This window comes from Hemitrygon akajei, chromosome 14 (assembly GCF_048418815.1).
Source record: "Hemitrygon akajei chromosome 14, sHemAka1.3, whole genome shotgun sequence".
NCBI lineage: Eukaryota > Metazoa > Chordata > Chondrichthyes > Myliobatiformes > Dasyatidae > Hemitrygon > Hemitrygon akajei.
Window position 1 is genome coordinate 21,774,556 of NC_133137.1, and position 17,306 is coordinate 21,791,861.

General features: G+C 41.5%; 1 protein-coding gene across 1 annotated transcript; it reads right to left on the reverse strand.

Moving 5' to 3' along the window:
- Positions 1-297: 297 nt before the first annotated feature.
- LOC140738399 (myosin regulatory light chain 2, ventricular/cardiac muscle isoform) lies at positions 298-14,336 on the reverse strand. Its single transcript, XM_073065640.1, has 7 exons — positions 14,228-14,336; positions 8,971-9,060; positions 6,601-6,676; positions 6,415-6,519; positions 1,357-1,435; positions 1,192-1,240; positions 298-484 (listed from the first exon to the last, which is right to left on the reverse strand). Exons 1-7 carry the CDS (start codon positions 14,228-14,230, stop codon positions 380-382), a joined length of 507 nt encoding a protein of 168 aa, XP_072921741.1. The 5' UTR covers positions 14,231-14,336; the 3' UTR covers positions 298-379.
- Between the last annotated feature and the right edge of the window lie 2,970 nt (positions 14,337-17,306).

Here is a 17,306-nt window from a genome sequence, read left to right on the forward strand (position 1 = left end):
CTAACTGCACAAATTACAATGTTTTGTCACAAAATTCCTCTCAAACTTGAACAAATATAAAGGAGGACATACTGCATTTCAAGTAATGACGACAATAGGATTTTTTTTGAGTGTGCTTGTAAAGTGAATGGCTAAGTATGATTTTTACTTAAATTCCCTGGCGGAGGAACAGGCTTCTTTCTCAACCATCTTACTTTTTAACCAAATTTGAAGATAATCTCAGTTCATCTGATTTCAGTATCTCGGATTTTCTATGTTTTCTACTTGTGGTTTTAAAAGACATCGGAAGGCATGGAGTATAACAAAGAGGCTGTTTATTCAAAGAGGAAAGAAAACAAGAAATGTGTAGGAGAGCATGACACAGACAAAGAAAGTTTCTTTATTCCTGGTCTTTCTCTTCTCCATGGGTAATGATATGTACCAGATTCTTGTAGTCCAGGTTACCAGATGCATCAGGTGGGAAAGCTGCAAACATCTGATCAATCTGAAAAAGGACATCACATTTATTGAAATATAAATATCATATTAGCAAAACATCTCAAAACTTATTTGACTCTTGTTACTTCAGATGCATAACTGCTTTAGTACCTCACTCAGACGTCTCTTTACTTGAAGGGGAGAAAATTCTTCAAGGGAATTTCTTCAAGTAAGGATTTTGAGAAAATGGATTAATTGGGAGAAGCGGGTACTTAGGACATGATTAATGTGCTTTATATTTCAGTGACCGTGGAAGAGGTATCAGCCAAAGTGTGTTCCCCCTCCGACTGAAATCACAAGATGTATTGAGGAAGTGTGTACGTAACTAGTATGTATGTACGTTAGTAACTCGCTCATCCCTAGAGAAATCACCTCTGAGTTAGAAAATCAAAATGTTAACTTCTGTGAGAGGGCAGAACTAAAATGGCTGGACTTCTAATGGTTATTTTAGATCTCTAGTGCTTGGACTGAGTGCTATGTAGTAGCGTCACTTGGGATATTGCAGAGACCTACAGAACTGCTCCTTTCACATGAGTAATGAAAGTCGATTGTGGGGAGAACAGAATGAAATTTAATGAAGAAGCATGATCTGAAAATGGCCAATTTCTGCCGAAGCATTTATTTACTTATATGCTAAGGAAAAGTCAATACTATAACTTGAGTAAGGACTGGCAATTTTTCTTCCAGGTTAATTCAGTGGTTGCAAGAACATACCTCTTCCTTAGAGAATCGTTCTGCCTGAGTCATCAACATTTCCTGAATGCTGTAAAAATGGATAAAAATGTTTAAATGAAAGCAAAATACTTTAAGATCTTTAAAAAAAATGTTTAGATGTCAGACTCAAACAATAGGGCCATAAATTGACAAATATGCACTTACTAATCTTTCCTTAAAAGACCTTTGCCTTCAGGATCAAATATTTTGAATGCATTTAAGATTGACTCCTCTGGATCTGTACCTGTAATTATGCAAACAAACATTTTCTTACTCTGGTTTGACAACATAGGTTTACAGAACTGCAGACAGATTACAACATAATTGTGTTGTGGTGAAGAATATTAGTATTCGATTTGATTTAATTTGCTCTCTTTCACTGGAAAGATCAGAAAGCTGCACTCAAACTCTTGCAAAATATTCGCTCTTCCCCTTTCCTTGTCAGTCCTGAAGAAAGGTCTTGGCCTGAAGCATTGACTGTTCATTCATTTCCGTAGAAGCTGAGTTCCTCCATCATTTTGAGTGTGGTGCTTTGGATTTTCATCATCTGCAGAATTTCAGTGCTTATGACTTGCGATGACAACGCAGGATAGTCTCATAGTCACCAGCAGCTATATTTCTTCAGATCTGAATATGGATTGGAGATTGGGTTTAAAATGCAGCATACACAGGCTTCCCCGTGTTTATGATTCACTAGCAAATGCTTGGTTATTGTTCCCACTATTTTAAGACCATAAGACATAGTAACAGACTTAGGCCATTCAGCCCATCGAGTTTGCTCTGCCATTCCATCGTGGCTTTTTCTTCTTTATTTTGGGTTGAGTCAATCACAGTGAAGATTCTCAGTCTAGAGGAGTTGACCAGTACTGACCAGGTTGTCTTCCATTCAGGAAGTAGATGAGTCAAATTATTCCTTAACTTCCTTTTCTTAAATCGTTTGTTCAGGGGATATGGGCGTTGCTGGAAAGGTCAGAATTTACTGCCCCTCTTGAAATGTCTCAAAGAAGCTGATGTGGTTAGTAAAACTCCTGAATAGTGTTTGTAGTTGGTTTGGGAGTTCCAGGATTTTGACCAAAAGGTGATGGGCAGGATGTTTCCAAATCATGTCTGGTGCATCATTTCGAGCTGCTAGATGCTGGTCACCCTTAGATGCTTTACAAGGCTTCACAATATTGGGAGCTTCAAGTGGAACTGTATACATACAATCATCTGTGAAACTCCCCACTTCTCACGTTCTGATGAAGAGAACATCACTGATAAAAGACCTGAAAGTGATTGGGCCTAGGCTGCTGCCCCAAAGGACTTCTGTGGCAGTCTCCTGGGATTTAGATTATTGATCTGCAAAGTTCAACCACTTTGCCTCCATGTGATGAGAATCAATGGAGAGCCTCGTCATCCATAATTCCCAATTGACTTAGAAGGATGCAATTTACAAAATTAGATCAGTTTTTCCTTTTATGGATAGGACACAGTCAGACCATTTTCCAAATATTTGCCAAAGCTGAACTTCACTAATAATTCATGGAATCTACTCAACCAGTCACTTGTCTCATAGTTCACTATTATTCCTGACCAGCTCTGGTTAAACTGCAGAGCTGCAATCTGGTCAGTAGGTTCAAAGTTCAAAAGTTCAAAGTAAGTTTTATTATCGAAGTACATATATGTCACCATATACGACCCTGAGGTTCATTTTCCTGCGGGCATACTCAGCAAATCTATGGAATAGTAACTAGAACAGGATCAATGAAAGATCGACCAGAGCGCAGAAGACAACAAACTGTGCAAATGCAAATATAAATAAATAGCGATAAATAACGAGAACTTGAGATAATGAGGTAAAAAGTCCTTAAAGTGAGATCATTGGTTGTGAGAACATTTCAATGATGGAGCAAGTGAGTGTAGTTATCCCCTTTTATTCAAGAGCCCAATGGTTGTGGCGTAGTAACTGCTCTTGAACCTAGTGGTGTGAGTGCTGATGTTCTTTTGCCTTCTACCTGATGGCAGTAATGAGAAGAGAGCCTGGCCTGGGTGGTGGAGATCCCTGATGATGGATGCTGCTTTCCTATGACAGCGTTTCATGTAGATGGGCTCAATGGTTGGAAGGGCTTTACCCATGATGTACTGGGCCGAATCCACTACCTTCTGTAAGATTTTCTGTTCAAAGGCATTGATGTTTTCCATACCAGGCCATGATACAGCCACTCAATATACTCTCCACCACACACCTATAGAAGTTTGTCAAAGTTTCAGGTGTCATTTCAAATCTCCATAGACTCATAAGGAAGTAGAGGGACTGCCATGTTTTAATTTTGACTGTGGTGCTGACCCACCATGTATCAAGACCCCAAGACTGAAAGCTCATTTTTATGCATTTCAAATGCCACACCAGCTTCAATTGTTTAATGTAACAAGCAATCTACTCCAAGAGGACCACAACCTTGTCACTGGGTTTGGAGGCTTGTGTGCCTTAAAGACATGGAGAGTTATGTTGGCCATAGTCAGGGCTTTATGCTTTGGCTCTTGGTAGGGTCACCCATGCCAAACAGGTCAAAGGGTAGAGGCCAGACTAAGAGTGTTTGAGGTTTCAGCTCAAGGCTGTCAGTTCTGACTGGTGAAACAAAGCTGTTACAGAAACTGCAATGAAGAATCCTTCCTCATCTGAGTGTGACGGTATTCCTGAGTCTCCACCCGGGACTCGCATGTCTGACAGTAGTGAAATCTGAGAGGAAGCTACTGACGTGACGAAGGAAGACCTGAACACTGCCCGAGACAGAGGACCTTCATTGCTGCCCTAAACGCCAGTGGTGTAACGGGCCGTAAACAAAAAGAAGACAAACTATCTGGTGGAGAAGCTCAACATGTTGAGCAGTAGTTGTGAGGGGAAAGAAATTGTTGGTGTTTTGGTTTGAAACATTTCAGTCATTTATGTCTGTCTCATCTGCTTGTACTCCTTAATGAACCTGGAACATTGTCTTCATTTGATGGCAATGATAAATTGAGGGATATCTTGGACCAAGGGAATATTGGGTTCTGCTACCTAGTTTAGTTCTGCTCTGAATATGTCCCACTTGCTGGGAGTCATATGAGAATATTCGACTATGAAGGTGGATCCTCATCGCCACGAGGACTCTGTGGTGGTTGCAGCTGCATCTGGGACAGATAGATTGGCGAGGAAGAGATCAAATGGGGTTTTCATTCGTTTTAGTTTTCTCACTGTCCACTACAGAATCAGTGTGGCAGCAGGACAAGTAATCGGGAGTATAATCCCTGTGTCATGAGCCCTCTGGACTTGTGGGGCAAACTGTAGAGCGTTGGGCTCCGAGGTTTCTAGAACACCTGTATTTGTTAATTATTGTCCGAACTAGACTCATTAAGCCCTTGTGATCTCTGTTTAGTCTTGTCAAGCTTATTTTGACCAGCACAGGTTTTCTGTGTTCTATGATTACGTAAAGTGGATGCCTTATTAGTGCTTATCACGGGGTCCTTGTTTTGAGAATGAGTCATCTCGCGGTGTCACTCAGTCGATGTTCCGTTGGAATGTCTAAGTATAAACTCTTGTTTCTGCCTCTACATGGGATTCTGTCATTCCTCCGTTCCTGGATTCAGTTGTTGCCAGCAAACTGTGGTGCCATGTTTATCATGATAGACAGAGGCCACTTAACCCAGACCGAGACGATCTCTTGGAGTAACCCCATCAGTCCTGTTCTTCCTGCCCACTTACTTGCCTCTCACACACCATCAACTCTTCCCTGGTTCTCCTGCCACCCACACACTGGGTAATTCACCTTCCATTCTGCACATCAGTGCCAAATGGTTTGCCTGGTTTCATTCTTTCTTATGCTGTGTCTTAATCTGGTAAATCTGAACAATTTATAGGAACAAAAGTATGTAGGAAGCAGGATTCTTTTAAACCTGTTCCACTTTTTGTTAAGATCATCATCATCATTATGTGCCATGTCATATGACATCATCATTATGTGCCGTGTTTCATGACGTAGCCAATCATGATCTCCTTGACCATGATTGTTCTTGGCAAATATTTCTGCAGGAGTGGTTTGCCATTGCCTTCTGGGCAGTGTCTTTGCGAGACTGGTGACCCCAGCCAATATCAATGCTCTTCAGAGATTGTCTGCCTGGTGTCAGTGGTTACATAACCAGGACTTGTGATGTGCACCAGCTGCTCGTATGACCATCCACCACCTGCTCCCCTGGCTTCACATAATCCTGATTTGGAGGCTAAGCAGGTGCTACATCTTGTCCAGGGGTGACCTGCAGGCTAGTGGAGGGAAGGAGCACCTTGCACCTCCTTTGGTAGAGATGCATCTCCATCCTACTGCCCCTTAAGACCTTGGCTGATCCAAAGTTGGCCTGAGCGCCACTCTCCTGGTCTTTCCCCACGGTCTTTCTAATCCCTTCACTCTCTGTCTCTGCTGGCTTTCCTGTCCATTCCGTGGGGGATGTCGAGAACATTGGCGAACCCCGCCCCAGCTTTTCTCAGGAGTCTGAGTGGAGGTTGGAGCTGTTCTGTACCGAAGGAGATGATAACCGACTTCTCCTTGGGTGAAGAGCATTGGCGACAACACAGCAGTGCGCCACGGACTGAAAAATGTGGTGTCGATCAGTTACTCCAACCTCTTGGACTAGTTAGGAGGGTAACTTCAGAGTGAGAGGGACCTTCACCTCCCACAGACAGCGGTGTAGGCACAAGCAAATGGCCGAAGCTCCTCCTTGCAGCGAGCGACAGGGCGGACTCAGAAACGTCATGTGCGGAGATGGACAGCAAACGTGAAACCATGGATTCAGAGGTTCCGAACCAAGCTGCTAGTATCATTAATAGCATCTATTTCACCATCCCCTTGTTGAGTAAATGTTCTACATTTATTTCAATTATTCAGTCAATGAAATAATCACATATCGTGCTCCCTTATTTCCCGTAAGATAGAATTCTTATTACATAATCATATGATCCAATTTAAAACCAACAATAAGGGGAAAGAGGAAGCACCTTTGCTTTGAAGGAACCTATCAATATCTGAATCCCTGTCTACAATTTTCTCATAATGGTTCAAATTCTCTAAATCTATCCATGCCACAAACTAATCGCACAAATCAACACCAACGTTGACTTGTAACTGTTTATTTCCCATTGTTAGTTAAAATGTTTCCAATAATCTGTAACTTGCTTTGACGAATAGTTCATTAATATCACTTTATTTCACTCACCCTTAAGCTTCTCACCAAACATGGTAAGAAAAACTGTGAAGTTAATCGGCCCAGAAGACTCTTTAATCATTTCTTCCAGCTCTTCGTTTTTTACATTTAGCCGGCCTGTAGAATAGATTACAAATCATTAATAACATTTTTTTTTCACCTCAGCAGTAGAAATCCATTTGTAATCGTAAAACTAACCCAGAGCGGCGAATGTGTCCCTAAGGTCCTCCTTATCAATGAATCCATCCCTGTTCTGATCCATTATTGTGAAAGCCTGGTATCAAGGCAAAATCAATACAGTATTAAAAACTGGTATCTTTGATTATACCTTATGGTTCAGGTTCAGCAGCGATACATTTAATATAGTGCATCAGTGCCCCATGCCATTCATCATTCCTTGTCTAACTGAGCAGGAGACAACAGACTCCTTGTTTTCTTTGCCAGTGTTAATCATTAGCGTTTAATTGAAGACCACAGTCCCGTAGCAGTGTCTAATTTAAGGTCTGCTCAGCAGTACTGTAGCCCCCCTGCACCGCAGCGCGATGGCAATTGAGTCTACGAGTGTAAATCTCCCCCATTTTGGATGTAACTCTCCCCCCCTCAAGTTGTAAGTACCGTAGCCCCCTGCATCACAGTGTGAGAGTGAAATGGTCTACAAGTGTAACTCTCCCCCGGTTTGTCAGTAACTCTCTCCTGTTTTGTCAGGGAAACAAAGAATGGGGATAATGCTGAGTGTGCAAGTGCTGGGGGAAACGGGTAATTTATCTGCAGTCTCAATTATTGAATAGAATCCTTGTTAACTTCCCTCAATCTACCCTACATAAACTCGAAAGGTCCTCAGAAACTTCGCTGCTGTTGTATAACCTGTACCAACTCCTCCTCCTCGTCCATCACCTTTCTACCTGCGTATTTCCATTGGTGAAGCAATGCTTTGAATTTATACATCTGTTTGCTGGCTCGAGATAGCTGATCCCTCCTACTTCTGTGATCTCCTCCAGCCCGACAGCTCTCCCTAGCTGCCTGTGTTACCCAGAATCAGGTCTCCGAATGAGACTGGAGTGCCACTGTTCCCCCACATGCGGCCTTGCCTGGGTTCTGAATTCATTTTCACAAACGGCGCCCCCTCTCACCCACCTCATCACTTCTTCTCTCTTTTCTACTGAAGGCATTCTTCACAGCCGATCTCTTTAACCAAGCATTTGGTTATCTTTCCTAGGAGCTCTTGTGTAGCTTGGCATCAGATCCTGTGCACTACCTGTGAATACCACCTTGGGACTTTTAACTATATGAAAGATATAATGTAAGTAAAGGACAGAGGGAGAAGTTGCACTTGCAGATCCTTTTGCCATTACACTGTGCTGCTATAACTTTGAGCCACCCTTGAATAAGACACTGCTGTGGGACTGTGGTCTTCAATTAAATGTTGAAGATTAACTATGTTAAAGAAATTTTATAAGTAAAAGTGGAGGATTAATTTGTTCAAAAGTTCAAAGTTTAAGGCAAATTTATTATCCAAGTACATACTATATACGTCACCATATACAACCCTGAGATTCATTTTCTTGTGGGCATACTCCATAAATCTAATATCCATAATAGAATCAATGAAACATTGCACCAACAGGGTGGACAAAGAGTGTACAAAAGACAAAAAAGAAAGAGAAATAACAACAACAACAACAACAACAACAACAACAACAATAATAATAATAATAATAATAATAATAATAATAATAATAATAGTAATAATAATAAATGAGAATAAATATTGAGAACATGAGACAATGAGTCCGTAAAAGTGAGTCCATAGGTTGTGGAAACAGCTCAGTAATGGGGCAAGTGAAGTTGTGTGGTTATCCTCTCTGGTTCAAGAGCCTGGTGGTTAGGAGGCAGCAACTGATGCAGATCCTGAGGCTCCTGTACCTTCTACTTGATGGTAAGAGCAAGTAGGGAGCATGATCTTGGTGGTGGGGGGTCCCTGATGATGCTCCCGGGACAATGCTCCATGTAGATATGCTCAATGATGGGGAGGGATTTACCTGTGACTTTTTGTAGGATCTTCCGTACAAGGGCATTGGTGTTTCCATACCGTGATGATGTCATTCACACTTGTGCTCTTCAGTCATGTTATTATGTACTGCTCACAGCAAGTGCTCCTCTCAATAGTGACTAGCAGAGGCTAATTTTAGCACTTTTATTGCTCCCCAGATAACATCTGTCACCTCTTTACAGACTAGGGATCAACTTGAGACTTCTGCAGTGTCTCGTAACTACCAGTTTAGATTTGATGGACATTTTGACTAGTTTTTTGGGGGTGGGGAGGGGGAGTGAAATGTTAAATCTGTTGTAGAACAAGAAGCAAAATACCAAGGAGAGAAGGAATCTGTAATAAGCAATGAGAAGGGTGGAGCACTCAGATCAGACAGTACTTTGAAAGATTTATATTTCAGGTCAATGACCTTTCATTCCCTCTCTCCTTTAAGCATTGTCAATTGACATTAAATTCTCTGAAGACAGCTGATCCTCTTTGAGAGCATGTTTGTCTGAATATAAACTTGGCAAACCTACCTCCTTGAATTCCTGAATCTGTGACTGATCAAACATTGAAAACACATTGGAGTTGGCTCCCTCAGTCTTCTTCTTTGCCTTCTTGGGTGGCTGAGAAACAAAACGGCATCCTAGTCAGCGGAGAACATGCTCGGACGTGCAACAGCAGAGACACCTGAGGTTCTGCAGACACTGGATGCCTTGAGCAAACACATATAAAGTGCTGGAGGATAAATGCAAGAGGGGCGTGGCCTCTCTCATCCATATGTACTGGTTCTGTCCTAGCTTGGAGAAATTTTGGAAAGATGTCTTCACTACATTATCGTGTATTCTGAATCAGCACCTAGAACCAAACCCCTTAATTGCTTTGTTCGGTTTCTGGGGCGAGACAGATCTACGTCTGAGTTCGACCAAATGCCGAGTATTATCCTTTGCCTCTCTCCTGGCTAGACGCTTGATCCTCCTTAGATGGAGAGATGTTGCCCCGCCCACTCATGCTCAATGGCTTAACGATATTATGGCCTGCTTGGACCTCAAAAAAATTCATTATTCAGTTCTTAATTCGGATCTAAAGTTCCATAAGGTCTGGGGACCTTTTATCGAGTACTTTCATAACCTTCCTCTTGACTAGGGTTTTTGTTTTCTTTTCGGTCCCTTGCTTTCAGCTCCCTTTTTTTTCTGGTAGTAGGCATTATTATCCTCTGTTGCTAAGTGTATTCACAGTCTGGGAGTTTGATTGTCCTGAATTATACTCTCTATATTGTGTTGTTGTTGGTCTGGAGTTGTTTTTTTTTGTGTTGTGGGGCTTGGGGAGGATACTAAGTTTACTTGTCTTCAACTTAGGTGCTTTTTTGTCAAATTCTCTTCCTTTGTAGCATATTGTCATTGTATGCTTAATTTTGCACTGTATTAATGTTCCTCATTGGGATTTGGGGTTTTTAATTTGTAAAATGTATCGAAAAACTAATTAAAATAATTTAAAAATAAAGTGCTGGAGGGGCTCAACAGGTCAGGCAGCCTCTCTGGAGGGAAATAGACAGTCAACGCTCCAGGCCGAGGCCCTTCACCAGGAGAATCCTGACCCGCTGAGTTCCTCTAGCATTCTGCGTGTGTTGCTGATGTGAATGGACTTTATATGGTTTTGCCACTCACTAGGCACTGAGTGTTGTGGGCTTGACGCTCAACTTCTCAAATTTCATTGAGGCCCCAGTCAGAGGTAAATCCTTATTATCCTGTTGGACAGAAATGGATTGAAATGGTGACTTCAGTTCTATGATTTGATCTATCTTCATTGCTTCTAAATCCAGGAACGTGCATAACTCTCATATATCTTGTACAGTCTATTTCACTGTCTCGTCTACAGAAATCTTCAAACCTAACTTACTGACCGCTTGTTACACCACTGGTGTTTAGGGCAGCAATGAAGGCCCCCCCCCCCCCCTCTGTCTGACTGTACAGTCACACACAAATAAAGAAGGATTCTTCATTGCTATTTCTGTAACAACTTTTTTTTTTTGACCTGTCGGGGATGTTAACCCTGGGCTGAACCCCTGAAACTCTGTTAGTTTGGCCTCTACCCTTCGACCTGTCTGGCAAAGGTGACCCTACCAGGAGCCAAAGCACAAGGACCAGACTTTGGGCAACATAGTTCTCCGGGTCATTGAGGCACTCAAGCCTCCAAACCCAGTGACAAGGTTGTGGTCCTCCTGGAGGCCGAACCTAACCAGCAGACCCAAAATCAGAAGAAATTCCGATAAGAAGATTGAACATCTGGAATTTCTGCTTTGTTTACTCCCCCCCCCCAAACTCATCACAGGTGTGACCCGCTCTGTCCTCTCCCACCTCTAAACACTTTCTTAAAAGGAGGTGCAGCGTGTCCAAATTTGGATTAGCAGGAATGATAGGATTCCTGTGCTTGAAGACCATGTAGAAGCATTCTTAGAATATCGTGCATCAGTCAGATACAGAAAGGTCATTCAAAACTTGACCTTACCATTGGCTGAGCGAATCCAACCACTGTTCTAGGTATGACTTATGTCAAGAACGCTAGGATCTGCTTTAGGACGATACACCAGATATTGAACAAGAACCAAGGACACTAATAGTAAGCAAGGGCAACTTGGCAAGGCGCGGCTTGACCCTAAACCAACAGTGATCCAGTCCACTGCACTATGAGCATTATAAGCCAAAAGAGATATAATTTATGGTCATGAATTCAATTGGGGTCTAAAAGACATCTTCATTGTGGGTTTAAACCTCATCACAGTGGAGCCACTTCCATTGAAAACTCTCTCCGACAATCTGTCACAAAGGCTTATTTCAATAACTGATATAAATATTCTATAAAACTTCCAGGGAATGGATATAATGTGAAAATCATTCCTAGAGTTACACAGCAGCCCTGATTCCCTGGGTGGTTCCAATCTGAGCCCGAGTCCCAGTTTGTTACCTCATCTCAGATTATGAAGTCTTATACCCAGTTTAGGAAATGTGTGCGAGTTATTCTTGGTTCTCTTTTCCTCCCCCGGTGTTTATTACCAAGTCGATAATCAATAATATTGCCATTAACTCCTTGATAATGAATAAGAGAGCAGAGAGTTACTAAGTGTCTAGGAATGCACCTTGCTTCCAGAGTAGATGGGTGTAAATCTTTATCACAATGAATCCTTTCCACAGGGCATTCATCTTAAAGTGGTGTAACAGAAATATCCCACTCTTCAGGAAGGGGGATAGTGCTTGTTAAGGCATTTTTAGGGTTAGCACATATAGCAAATAACTTCAGCAACTAAATTCTGCTCCTATATCTTATGGTCCTATAGTCTTACCTTTTATTGTCCATCTGACAGAAGCCGTTCTTGTGTTGGCAATGTGATCAATTCACATCCTTCTTAATCAGAAGTGAACTTAATAGCAGAAAATGTTGGTTGAACCTTCAATGCACCATAATATAACCTTTTCTTAACCACCCACCACTAAGAAATCAGTTCAGCCACTAAATCTGAAAATAGACTGTAGATTAAAGATAAAATGCAGCTCTGAACAATAGGTCCCTAAGAGGCATGAATAGGAGGACCAGACGATGCTGACATTCAGGTGTCTGTGAAGTGGGGGCGAAGCGGGAGGTGGAAAGTTGGTGCGTAGTTCAAAGGAAGCATTGTGGATGCATTGTAAATATGGAATCGTCCTTTGATCTTTAGCATATAAGATGTCGTGCAGCGATAGGTCGAACAGGCCTCTTACTTCAAAAGGGGTCTTAATATGATGGCAGCTGTGTCTCATTTTGTTGAATAAAGAAACTGCTTCGGAGCTAACAGTACTTCCCTCTGGTGACTTCATTTGCACAACAACTGTGCTTCCACTTCTATTGGATCACTTCAGATAAATAATATGAAGCAATTATTTTGTTATGGCCTGAGGGAGAGAACCCACAGGACGTGATGGCTCTATTACTGTATATTTCATTGAAGTCAGAAGCTTTATTCGGCTACAACGAAATCAAAATCAGTGACCTTGTTTATTCCAATAGGATATGTTGTTACTAATGTAGAAACAACTTGCATTTATATATTGCCTTTTGTATCCTCAGGATCTCCCAAATTGCTTTAGACACTGCAGTAATGCAGGAAGCCATAGCAGCAAATTTGCAAACTGTGGTACTCCACTAATGGAAAAGAAAGGAAGTAACCAGATAGTTTGTGTTTTGGTGGTAATGGTGGTTGGTTGGATTGGAGGAAGACATCCCTACATCTTTGAAAAGTGCCTTTGGAATCATAGAGTCTATTTGAGTCAGTCAGGTGAAAACTTGCTTTAACATTTTCTTTTCTTAGCCAGAGAGTGGTGGAATTTGTTGCTGCAGGCGGCCGTGGAAGCCAAGTCACTGGGTATATTTAAGTCAGAGGTCAATAGATTCTTGATTAGTCAGGGCATGAAGGGATACAGGAAGAAGGCAGGAGATTGGGGCTGAGAGGAAAATGGATCAGCCATGATGAAATGGCAGAGCAGACTTAATAGGCCAAATGGCCTAATTCTGATCCTGTATCTTATGGTCTTATCTTACATTGTCCATCTGACAGAAGCCGTCCTTGTGTTGGGCTATGTATTCAATTCCCATCCTTCTTAACCAGAACTGAACTTAATACCGGTAAGTGTTGATTGACCCTTCAATACACCATAATATAACTTCTCCTTAACCACCCACCACTCAGAAATCTCTCTGAGAGCGTACAGTACATGCAGAGAATGTAGAACCAATGGTAGTCTTTCTGTACCGCTATGGTCTTCTGCAAGCCAGGTCTTTATATTTTATAGCACTCTCCACAACCTTACATGATTTATCACTTATTTAATAGGAGCCTACTAAATTCTTTGCCAGAAATGAAAATGGGATGGGTTTGACTGTAAAGTCTTATCAATCCTGCTGCCAACCCCTACTAAAACCAGCAGGTAACCTTGCTCACTTTCCACCCTTTCCTTTCCTAAGGATTCTCTCTTCAGCTGGTGGAAGGGTTGAAGCTTGTGGATAAGCATATTTGTCTAAAGCAATCAAGACTTTTGCTGCTTGACCTGTGAATTTGAGCTGAGAATATCAGCAGCCTGGATGCAGTTTGGCCAACCACTCACTGCTCCAGCAAAGCACTTTTAAAATCACTGAACCAGAGCTGGTTTCCTGCTTGAAGACTTTAACAAGCTGTTGCCATCTCTGTTCTGCACTAACTGAGCTGTAAGCCATTAAATTGGTATAGACTGTGGTTGAAATCTATATCTTGCCCTGTTGTAAATATCAATTTCTTTCTTCTTTGGTTCTAGATGAACTGGGAAACTTGAATCGTTTTATCATTTGCCTCAGGAAACCTGCCATGAACTAACAGTATAGCTGACTATGGAAGCTTTGTGATTAGTTATTAAATCTATCCATTCTATCTTTTGGGCTTAACAATCACATACTTGCAGACATGGACATCATTTGACTAACCTGTGCCTGAGGAAGCTGGCCAGGTTTACCACTGAAACATTGCAGCAGTAACTTTGTGACTGTTAAGGCCAAAGGATAGAATGGATAGAACTATGAACAGGTTGCCATGTTCCAAAAAGTTAATTTCACAAACTAGTTAGCGCCATAATAAATCTTACTTCCAAATTAAAATAAAAGCTACAGAACATGAGCAAGTAGGTGGAAATGCAATTTTAGAAGCATCAAAAACTCTCTTTCTTGACTCCTTAGTTCTTCTTTCCCATTGTTTCTAATGTAATACAATATGGCATTAACACAGATGCTTACCATTGCTGCAGCCTGTGTGATGTCGCTTTCAGGAGGAACACAATGCTCTAGACATCATACTCTCCGCAATATATACTCTTCGTTAAGTGTAAAAATAAATGTATTCCTACTTTGGGCATTATCTAGTAGTCTGTTCCTCAACACCTCCCCTACCATTTCTGAGACTATTTAGTTTCAGACTGTGATCCCTGGTATGATGAGTCTGACTGTGTGTTTGCATGCACTCAAGGTTAAAGAAATGTTATGCGTCAGAACTGATTCTACTTTTAAGATTTTGACCTTAGCCCTCTCTCACTCTTTGTCTTTTACCACGACATGTGCACTTGCTAAATTAGGAGAACAATGCAAGAATGCAAAGCATTGGAATTTCTCAGAAGCTCCAAAATCCCACCTCTGTTGTTTTAGATCCATCATCAAAATGCACCCTTGTCATTTCAATTGCTTATTAAAATAAAGGTCATGTTTATTTCTTTGGTAGTGCAATTTAGAAAGTAATTAAAAGAGATTGCATTTGCTTTCTGTTCATCATAAACATGAGTTGCAAAGTGGATATTACTTTTGAATTTGTTATCTCCAATATTAATTTTTACTTGTGAGATCTAAAGCTACTCTAACAGGATTATTAGATTAGGGGAATTGATACCTGATGAGAAAACTGGATAAAATCATTAGTGGAATATCAGTTTGTGGAAAATAATCTGTCAACTGGGTCCTTGTCAAACAACAGACTGCATTTACATGTTGTCCTGACAAGCAGAAACAGGTCTATCGGAACCTCAAAATAAAGAGGTAATTGATATGGTGAGGTTTCTTATGGTTGTCATAGCCTGGGGAGGAGGTCGTGGAGATAAGATCCCACAACCTATTAAATGCTCCCGTCTCAAACAGCCTCTGACAACCAAGTCCAGCTCCTGGCCTTCACGTGAGGCTTAGCTACTAAGCCTGGTGGAACTGTTTCTACTGACATGAGAAGGGGCATGGGCGGGGTTATTGGTACCTTAAAACCAGTCGCTTCAGGCAGACGGGGCTCGTCAGTCGTGATTGGCAGCTCTTCTAGGAGAAGGAAGACTGATCGCAAACCTCCGCTGCCTGTCGGCTGTACCTCCTCGTGGGGAAGGTTTCGGGAGTAAACCCCGAGTCAGAATCTGGAGCTGGAGTCACTAAGGCAGTCCTACGTTGAGTTTAATGCTGACTGTCAACTCCTGCAACGCCGCTGGTGACAAGCTGTATCCGTCTCCACTGTTTCTTTGGATTCATCAGCTGTGTGGAGAGGGGGAGCTTGTTGCATGGGGAAGAGCCTGCTCTCCGTATCGTACTGCCCTGGCTTGTGTATCACGTAGACAGCTAGGACGCGACTTTCATGGTCAACCCCGGCCAGTGGAGGGCCTCAATGTGGTGAAGTCTGAAAACGGAGAAGTAAACAGAAAAGCATGAATGCAGTTATATTTACAGTTTGATTTTCACAATCATTGATAGTTTGGAGAAGGTTTTTGGATGCAGGGAGAGAGGTAGCTGGACAGGGAATTAGGAGAGTATGAAGTCCCGAATGCTGTTTATTCCCTACTGGATTCATCCACTGTTTGCACACCTGCGTATACTTTATACAATGCTGTGCAAAAGTCCTGGGCACCCTAGATTTCTTAATATGGCCTCCGCAGAGCCCCAATCTCAACACTATTGAGGCTGTCTGGAGAGACAGAGGCAAGCGAGACAGCCAAAGTTTGCAGAAGAACTGTGGCATGTTCTCTGAGATGGTTGGAACAACCTACCAGCTGATTTTCTTATAAAACTGCACGCCAGTGTACCTAAAGGAATTGACGCGGTTTTATAAGGCAAAGAGTGGTCACATCAAATATTGATTTGATTTAGTCTTTCACTGTTTACTGCTCTTTATAGAAAATTTATTGATATTTAGAAACTTCTCATTTCATTATTTTTGAAAGCAACTTCGTTTTACAGAATTTGTTTTTACATATACCTATGACTTTTGCACAGTACTGTATTTTAATCTCTCAAGTCTTTCTCAGTTCTTATGATGGGTCTTTGGCTCAAAACTTTAGCTGGTTTCTCTTTCCGCTGATGCTGCTTGACAGGCTGAGTTCTTCCATCACTTCTACTTTTGTTTCAGCTTCCAGCATCTGCCGATTTATTTGTTGTCTACCTACAAAAAAATCCACTCTAATGCCAAGCACGAAGAAGACAAGAGGCTGCAGATGCTGGGATCTGGAACACAAAACAGAACGCTGAAAGAACCCAGTTGGTTAGACAACATCTGTGGTGGCAAAAGGTGTACGTCAACATCAGGTCAACACCGTGCATTAGGACAGTCCTGATGTAAGCACTCAACCCAAAATGTAGAGGCGATATGATAGCGTAGTGGTTAACACAATGCTTTACAGTACCAGTGACCCTGGTTCCGATCCCACCACAGCCTATCAGCAGTTTGTATGTTCTCCCCCTGACTATTTTTCAATGTACTTGTGACAAATAAAGCTAATTTTTAATTTTAGTATTTCCATTTATGCATGTAACAACAGAGTCAGGTGATACACTGGCATAGATTTTGCAGATTTTCTGTTGCCAGAGCTAATGGCATTTGTTGTCGTTACATTATGAAACTTCCAACATTTTTTGGATTTCCACAAATGCTTAGTTTAACATTGAACCAGCTGCCAAAGATTGAACTTCCTTCCACAGTCCATAAAGTTTACCATGGGGTTGGAAAAACGTTGATGTGGAAAAAAAAACAAAGGTGGCCAGATTTCTGTAAGTTAGCAATGTGAACTGTCCTTTTGCAGCTGACTTCAATGTGAACTTACAGGAAATTATGTGGTAATGTGCTCATTCTGATTTCTTTGCTAAAAGTTTGCTCACACTACCTGATTTCATAAGCAAAGATAGCCATTAGAGACTGATGGCTATTTAATTACGCAGTTTTTCATTCTTCGTAAATTAAATAAACGTTCCTTGAATTTCCAATAAAGTGAATAATTAATGTTCAACCCACAAGAGTAAATTTTGTGCATATTTTACTGTTTTGACTGTTCTAAAGTTTATCTATTATAATGAAAAATGTATA

What these genes read in the sequence shown, in the direction of transcription:
- LOC140738399 (XM_073065640.1), bottom strand. An exon ending in GTTTGGTGAGAAGCTTAAGG is followed by an intron (nt 1,436 to 6,414) that starts GTGAGTGAAATA and finishes GCATAATTACAG; the next exon opens with GTACAGATCCAGAGGAGTCA. An exon ending in GGTCTTTTAAGGAAAGATTA is followed by an intron (nt 1,241 to 1,356) that starts GTAAGTGCATAT and finishes CCATTTTTACAG; the next exon opens with CATTCAGGAAATGTTGATGA.